General features: G+C 44.9%; 1 protein-coding gene across 1 annotated transcript in view; it reads right to left on the reverse strand.

Moving 5' to 3' along the window:
* TAMALIN (trafficking regulator and scaffold protein tamalin) overlaps positions 1-5848 on the reverse strand; it is a 50359-nt gene extending 44511 nt beyond the window's left edge. Inside the window, exon 1 of the mRNA XM_086963784.1 lies at positions 5577-5848. Within this exon, the coding sequence (XP_086819910.1) occupies positions 5577-5723 (147 nt within the window). The 5' untranslated portion in view covers positions 5724-5848. The remainder of the gene's footprint in view (positions 1-5576) is intronic.
* Positions 5849-9125: the final 3277 nt, after the last annotated feature.

The following is a 9125-nucleotide window of genomic DNA, read 5'->3' on the forward strand; positions in this document are numbered from 1 at the left end:
TGGGTGTGTCTGTGCGTGCGCAGTCTGCTCTTTTTGGAAGCTCATACTTGTGCTTGTGGCGCGCCCCTGCTCGTCCCGCAAGGTGGATGCCGCCTCAAGTACTCGTATGTGCTTCCAAAAAGAGCAGAGCGACTGCTAAAGGTCCTCCTATGCATCGCATGCGCTCTGCGTAGGCGAGACCTAAAACGCGCGAGACTGTGGCCGCATTCAGTTCTTAATGTTGCAGCGAATAAATGGGCCATATTGAAGCACACATGCTCATAGAGGTTCCTGCTATTCCTAAATGAGGATTACTTGATGGTAGTCAACGTTGGATGCTGCCACATTCTGCAAACAGGACTACCCAATAAACAGACAATGCTGTAGAAGATTCTGACTCCTTTTAAGAGTTAGCATGGGGAGTAGAACAGGTGACCATGCCACACTTGCCTTGAGGTCTCCACACAAGCTACCAAAAGAAAATGCAATCAACTTCAAGTCGCTGCGCAGCAGGCAGGAAACATACTGTGGCAAAGTAAAGTCCCTCCTTAGGTCCAGAATCCCTAAACAGTAGCCCCAGGCCTGAACATCAAATCCACACTCTCCTGTGTGTCACAGAACCTAAATTCAAATGACCAAACAGACAAATCCTGAAGGTACAACCTACATGGAACTTCCGAAAGGAACCAGGGCTCACGAACAATCCAAGATTAAAAGACACAGCTACCTCATGGGGATGATAACCGAAATTTTAAGCAACACTAAGTTCATATTAATGAGAAATACCCAAGTAATTGTACCATTACAGGTCCCTGGTCTTCCTAGGACACCACACTATCTACCCACGTTGAGCTGGCCCGAGAGGCAGGTAGAGGTCATGGGAAGCATTCCACCTTATATGGATGACCTAGATTGTGACCACCTTGCTGCACGTCAGCAGCAGGGCACCCGATTTCCTGTATATAAATCCTGTTATTGAGGGGTATTCAATTCATGCAAGTAGAGACCAAAACTCTCAGAAGCCACAAGGTCCAAATGAAAGCCCACGCCTCGAAAGATGGTGTCTTGCCAACATGGAGCAAGATGGCAACCCCAAACATCTCTTGCAAAGGAGTGTCCTGATGCCCTGCGGTTGCATGTGCACTTCAATGGATGATCCACTACCTCATTCCAAGCCTTTGTCAACAAAGCATGCGGCGCATACATCACATGCGTTGGAGAAACACTGCACAACCGACTGATCAGGGGTGGGCAACTCGGGGTCTTTCGAGCCGCACTCATGCTAGGCTTCACAGATGATGCAAGAGGAGGAACGAGCCAAGCAGTGCCAATAAAAATGGTATTTCATATAAATAACAACGTTCACCACTTTCCAGACAATGTGGTTAAGACATTCAGCAAAAGAGGAAAAGAAATGTGGCAGATACATGGGTGATAACAGTTCACTGGATTAACGCACCTGCTGCGCATGTCCATGAGGTTCAGATATTGGGTATCAGAGAAGGCTGCCTCAACAGGTCTCTTACACAGCCAATAAGATGAGACACAGATGCGCGATAGCTCCTGCTATTAACAGCACCTCAAAGCAGCAAGACTGCCACCACATGACATTCATATAGTGCGTGATCCTGGCCTGTGGCAAGCATATCCTCACCAGGTGTATTTTACAAAAGCACAGTGCAAGCACCAACTTGTGGATGCAGCATTGAAGGACAGACCAGCCGCTTCAAACCACCTCTGAGGGATGCCTGCTTGCATTTACAGAGGGGCAGATATTCAAAAGCAGGCAGGTGCAGTGTACAGCTGCACCTGTCTGCCGGGAGGAGAAGGGGAGTTAATGCGCTTTAAGCTTGCAGAGCCTGCCATTACGCTTCCTCTATTTCAGTTTGTTGTGAAGCTGGATGATTTGGTAGTTTGTTTCAAGTCAGGCCGAACCCCAAAATACGCACCAGTAGATCGGTTTGACTTCACAATATTCAGTCCTGGTGCCCACCTATAGGGCGCCAGTTACACTTCATGCTACACAGCTTGCTCATTTGATCACTAACTTTTTGATGGAGGTTATTGTTGCTTTGCTTTTGAAGAAGAGGCCTTTTCTAGCACGCGGCTGGTGCCATTGTCTTACTACAAACATGCTTTTCTATTGTCAACAGCCTGTGGTGAGAGGAGAAGGCAGCATTTCTCAGTGCAGGAGGGAACGGTCTGCTTGAGGCAGGCGGCTGAAACAAAAACAAACATTGGCAAAGCCAGCAGCTCTCACGTTAGCTGCCAGCCTTCTGCCTTTGTTAATGCTGGTCTTCCTTAGCCATGATTTTGTAAAACGTTATTGCTTTGGGATGTGCCAGGCAAGGCAAACATTTTGTATGTGAATGTCTGGTGGAAGGGCAGAATGCCATCAGTTACAGTGAAGTGAGCCAATGGCTGAAGCGTTCAGACTCATTGCTCCATTCAATATGTTGCAATGGGCAGAAGAAACGTGTGAATGGCACAATCACAGACTAATAGATAAAGAGGGCAAGCTGAACAATAAAAGGATACGGTGTTTGCTAACTCCAGACCTAAAAATACACTCAGAAATATCCTTAACATAATAGGCCTCCTGGATCCAGCTTATCCCCATGGGCACCCACCCCTAAAGGCTGAACATTAGCTGACAGCACACATCCAAGAGATGACCGACTGACAGCACACAGCCACAAAACAAAACCCAGGTACCACTCCGCGAAACACGACCAAATATGTCCCACAAGGGATTGTCTTGCCAAAAAATACTCCACCCAACCCACCCAAGCAGGGCCGACAAGCAACTGGCCGACAGCTAACCCCTGCGGATATGGGCCAAACAGGTCTGACAGGACAATAGATGATTACACATATATGTATAACAAACCCAAACAAATCAGACATGTGACTGGTTGAAAGCACAACCTCTGCAGAAAAAGCCCAACATGTTCAACAAATCAGTAGCTAGTGGCACACCTCTGTGAAACAACCTAAACTTCTAAAAGAGGTTTGGCTTACAGAACACCAGGCAAAATACACCAAAACATGTAAACATTTGACTAGTGTTAGTTAGGCTGCGCACCCGCGCGGAACAGGCTGAGGCATTCCTGCAAGACAAATGGCTGACAGCAAACCCTGCAGAACACACTCACGCATCTTCAACGGGTGGCTGGCTGGCAGAACACCTGTGTGGAACAGCTCTAAAAAGCTGAAGAGTGGTTGGCTGCTAGCACACACTGCGGAACAGGCCAATACATGCCTGACAGGAGATTGGCTGATATCATACATCTGACAGACGATTGGCTGACACCCCACATCCATTAAACTCAAACAGATCTGACAGGTGGATGGCTGGCCTTGATCCCTTGCAAAACACGTCCACATGCACGATCGACAGGTGGCTGGCTAGCAGCACACCGTGGAACAAGCCCAAACACCCAACCAGAGTCTAGCTGTCAGCACACACATCCACAAACGTTTAAGACTTTGGATTGGCTGACTTCACCTTTTCACACAACACTCATAAAGTGGTCCTACAAGTGACTTGCAGATTGTCGCCTTGGTGATATACATTCACATATCTGTCACCAGGGTACTGTTGAGAATAGCAAACAACTGTACAACTGAAAACATCACCAGAACTGAGCTCACACCCTTCCCCTTAGCGTTCTTCCTCGAAAGGCGAATCCAACACACAGCAGACATGTGTGGGTCTCTGTTGCAGCAAGGCAGAACAAATGTGCTAAGTTATATTCACCCCTAGACCGTGCGAGCACCCCCCCTCTACATTAAAGCTCTAATTCAGATGTATTGTATTGCAATTGCATTTATATAGCGCTTACTACCCCTGACGAGGCACCAAAGCGCTTTTTTGGCGGGTAGCACACTACTCCGGGATCCATAGAAGATTAGTGTTGAATTAGTATAGTGAAACATGCAAGAACATTTTAAGTGGTGGATAGGTTAGTCAGTTATTTGGAATGAAAGCAGAAGGATAGAGGAGGAAAAAAGGTTTGTATTTATATAGCGCTTGTTACCCCTGATGGGGTGTTGAAACATGCTATTTAGGAAGCCTATAAAGGATAAGTGGTGAATAATATGATGAAATATTAAAGTAATTTCAGTGGTGGATATTAGTCAGTTATTTGGTGTGAAAAGGATAGCGGAGGGATAAAAGGGGAAGAAAGGTTTGCATTCATATAGCACGTGTTGCCCCTGATGGATGTTGAAGCGCTTTTTTGGCGACTAGCACGCCACTCCGGAACTCAAAGAATTAGTGTTGAAAATTAGTATAGTAAAATATGAAGAAATTGCAGTAGTGGATATGTTATTCAGTTATTTGGGCAGAGAAGAGTAGGTGACAGGATAGTGAAGGGAAAAAGCTTTGTATTTAAATAGCACTTGCTACCCCTGATGGGGTTTTGAAGCGCATGTAAACATATGTAACATGAACCAGCACTGAAAACACACCCCTGGCATGCTGTACAAGCAGGATAAAGTTTAACGTTACCTGTACTGTACTTGGAGCGTATTGGATGAAAATCCTGGGGTTGACAAACTTTTGTCCCCCCCCCTTCGATCATTAACCCCCCCTCCCCCCAGTGGCTTTTGACTAAACAACTGGAGAGGTGATGGCGAGCGAAGAACACCAAACAGTGTTTGTGCCCCACAGTTAATTGACCCCTGCTATATCACAGAAACTTGCATCTATAGAGTGCTGTGAAATAACCAAGCAACTATGTGTAGCGCTATACAGCGGTACACAATGAACATGACTTACTCCGCACAGAACACATTTGGAAAGTAAATGTGCAGAGGCGTGTCAGGTATAAATTCCTTCACCCAGAGGTACTCGGAGACTTCCCCAATTACACTTTAGTAATCTGCGGGAGCTTTGCCTTAAAAGTAGTTATGGGGCAAGCTTTAGTACCACACAGATCACCCTAAAAACAACACTACCACCCCTACAGTGCAAACGGAGTACCTGACCACGAGGAAAGCGCTTTAGGACTCGCAAGGGGTATGAGAAGCGCTAAATAGTCAATACTACAACATATTATCAAACATTGAAAGTGACAAGGCAAGGGGCAGCCTGAAGCTCTAAGGAAACCAGTGGTTTGAGTTAGCCTAGCCCTTTACTTAGGCAAGGGCGCATTTAAACATAAGAGAGGGTAAGGGCGCAGACAAGCGGAGTGGCAGCAAAAGGGTATCAAGGGAGTCCTGTACACCAGACATCAGGGGATTGAGTTAGGCAGCATCCCTTCCAATAAAGCATGGGGCAAATGCAATCAGAAGGGGGCACCCTAAACATAAGAGAGGGGGCAGAATACACCCGACTGGAACAAGGGGCAGAGTGGTTCTCACCACCAGACATGTCAGAGGTGGCACGGGATGGCTTGGAGGCTTGCACTTTAAGTTAGGCGCCCCGCGATGCCAACTCCCTGAAAACAGTTCTTTTACTGAATCGCTCAATACTAAAGTCATTTTTGAAACGTGAAAAAGCTCTCAGCGTGGGGATGTAGGGCAGAGCGACACTTCTCCTTCTACCCCCTCGTCACACTTGTTTGGTCTTCCCCTCTCACACCGCCTCTTACCTTGCCTCCCCTGGGCAGGGTGCCCCCGGAGACGGCCAGAGCGCGGTACATGTCGCCCGCTTTCCAGCTCCCCGGCGGGCGGCCGAGCTCCGAGTCCGGGGGCTGCGAGGATGCGAGCCCCGGAGGCTGCTGGCGGCGGAGGGTCATGGAGGGCCGGAGTCCCGGGGCGGGGTGCGTGAGAGCGGGAGGAGGGCCGGTCCTGAGGGGAGTTCCAGTGAAAGGTCCCGGGCGGGAGCGCAGGCTCAGGCAGCTCCACAAGTCCGCACGCCTCGCTCTCGCTCTCGGCGTCTCCTCTGCCGCTGCCGGGAGGTCCCGCGGATACTCAAGAGGGAGGAGCCGGCCGCAGCGAGCTCCGCCCCAGGAAAGACGCGGCCCGCTGGGAGATGATGTATATGCGATATGCAAAGCCTCTGGTAGGTACACCGACACAATATACAAACAAACCCCAGGTGGGGTGCGCAGAGTATACACTCAACTCGTCTGGGAGACAAACACTCGGAGTGTAATGCATGCAATATATTCACACATCCTCTGGGAAACATACTCAGCAAGAACACACATTCTTGACCATTTTATATGCCCACAATTTGGGAGAACAACATTCTCTGCACGTTGTGTATGAGAAACATTTACACACACTCTGAGAGATGCAAGCGCAATACACACAAAGCCGCTGTGTGAGTATACACATCACAAAAGACAGCTTCTGGGATATAATAATTACACACAATGTACACAAAAACCTGAACATAATAGACACCCACAAACTAGAATACACAGCCAATATATGCCCATAAACTCCCAGAAACATTTACACACACTCAGAGAAACACACACACACAATGCACACACAGTCCCTCTGTGACTATACACAATTCAAACACAGCCTCTAAAAAAACACCCTCACACTCTTAGTTATGCACACTCCATGTACACAGCCTGTTAGAAATATGCACACTATGGGCCTGATCCACCAATGTAAGTTTGCATGTGTAGATCTACATATGTTTTGATCTACTCCTACACCTAGGTGTACCTCTACACTTTTATGCAAGTCACCAGTTCTGAGTGACGATTTATACCTGGGTGTACACTTAATAGTCTCTACCCCCTAAAATGAGGGGATGGAGACACCTACGACTGAAATTACAAATTATTATTAGTAGTAGTAGTAACTTTGTGCCTCATTGTAGAGATCTCCAGCACCAAGACAAGATCTCCTTACAACAAATATTGGGACAATTAATTTAATATTTAGAAAATGAATAATACCACTCTAGGACATTCTAAAGTACCTCCTTAAATTAACATTCTATTGAGATGTAAATTCATTTAAATATATTAATATTTTAAATATTATTTTTGAACAATGCTTTAAAATTAAAAACACCTGCCCTCACTTTTTAATTTCATTTGTAATAAACTTGGCTAGAAATTATGTTTATAACTAAGTATAATCATTTTTAGATTTTTGAAGCTACGTTAAAATGGAAGTTATTTGAAATGCATATGTATTATGAAATGTAAAATATTACATTTAGCCTAAATTATTTTTAAATTCTCTATTGGCATTTTTTAACTTGAAGCGTATATTATATATATATATATATATATATATATATATATATATATATATATATATATATATATATATATATATATACGCTTGTTGGATTTACGTTTAAATAACAACTATTTCCTGTATGATAAAGAAGTTTATCAGCAATTGAGAGGGGTGGCCATGGGGGCATGTTTTTCCCCCACCTACGCATGTCTCCATGTGGGGTGGTGGGAGGAACATGTCCTCATGGGAACACTTGCTACTAGGTTTCCCAACAGGATAGCCTATTTTTGGCGTTTCATAGATGATATTTGTATGATATGGAGGGGATCAGAAGAATCAGCAGCTGAATTTGTGAGAGTCATCAATAATAACCAACTTAACCTCAAATTTACGTCACAGATCAGTAGAAGCATGATTCAATTCTTGGACGTTGAGATCTATGTCCAAGATGAGAAACTACATACTAGACTCCATAGAAAGCCTACGGCGGGCAATTCTATCTTGCTCGCCGGTAGTGCACACCCAGGACACCTTGTGAAAAGTATTCCTTATGGGGAATTTCTACGTATTCGTAGGATATGTAGTTCCGAGGTCGACCTGATAAAATGTCAGAATGAGGCATTTCTCAGATTTGTTGCTAGAGGCTATCACACAACTGCCCTCAGAGATGCTTTAAATAGAGCGAATGATTTGAACCGGGATGAATATCTGAATTCCACCAAAGCCATCAGTATCAGACAGGAGCCCAAGTCTGAAGCCCCTGAGAGAATTAGTATGATTACAACAAACAACTGTGAGGAAAGGAAAGTAAGGGGCATTCTAAGAAAACATTGGCCCCTTTTAAAAACAGACATAAGTGTGGCGCCCTTACTACCAGAGGAACCAACAGTAACCTTCAGAAGGGCACCCTCGATGCGGGATGCCTTCGTTAGATCTAGTCCAGAGGTTATCATTAAGAAAAATTGGTTATCCGAAAAATCAGGATTTTATAAATGCATCTCTTGCAGAGCTTGCAAATTTGGTGTTTCAACCAAGGAGTATTGTTCTGCTTTTGATCCATCACCTATCTCTATTAAGGGGCACTACACTTGCCGGACAGATTTCGTAGTTTATGTGCTCCAATGTACTTGCGGGCTCAAGTATGTTGGAAGCACTAAACTACAGGCCTTCAACCGCATCCTCCAACATCTCAGGGCCATTGTTAACTCTGATGAGAATTATCCGTTGCACGCCATTTTGGTCTGGTCCATCAGAAGAATGTGAATGATTTGAGTTATTTCATTATTGACGGAGTTCCCAAAAATATCAGGGGTGGGAATAGAGAAAAATCTCTCAGACAGCTGGAGAGCAAGTATATCTTGCTACTAGACACTAGAATCCCGAATGGGTTAAACACGGGAGAGGACCTTCATTGTTTTTTATAAATCTTGCCAAACAAACCTGGTTGTACATTGAAGAGTGGTAATTTTCTAGTTGTGTTAAAGAGATAATTCCCTTCATACTTGACAGCTTAGTATTTCCACTCACAGGTTTATGGAGTAGTCCCTATGAACAGGTTGTAAGAGCATTCTCCCGTCATTCATACATATTATGTATTGATTGTATTGTACAGCTGCTTTTTTCACTAGTCTCCCCCGCTCTGAGATTTATCTTAGACCCAAACACAGTTTTTATCATAGATGGATTAATGATGTGTTGTGACCTTGCCATTCTGGGTATGTTTATACAGTTTGCATTATATTGTTCCGCAATGTGGGGTCAATAAGGACACTATGTCCTAAGTCAGGGTTTCCCACAAGACGTTTCTAATATAATAATGGGATACCATTCCTTGAGTCTGCAAATTTCTACTTTATGTAATGGGGTACAGGTAGTGTTGTTTGAATTGTTGGTTTGATGACATGTAAACCTCCTAATAGGCGTAACATGGTTTTTGAGCGCTCCTGCCCTCCCCCCCGACCCTTTTTTTCGTTTATATTATTAGC

Source organism: Lissotriton vulgaris, chromosome 1_1, assembly GCF_964263255.1.
Source record: "Lissotriton vulgaris chromosome 1_1, aLisVul1.2, whole genome shotgun sequence".
Classification (NCBI taxonomy): domain Eukaryota; kingdom Metazoa; phylum Chordata; class Amphibia; order Caudata; family Salamandridae; genus Lissotriton; species Lissotriton vulgaris.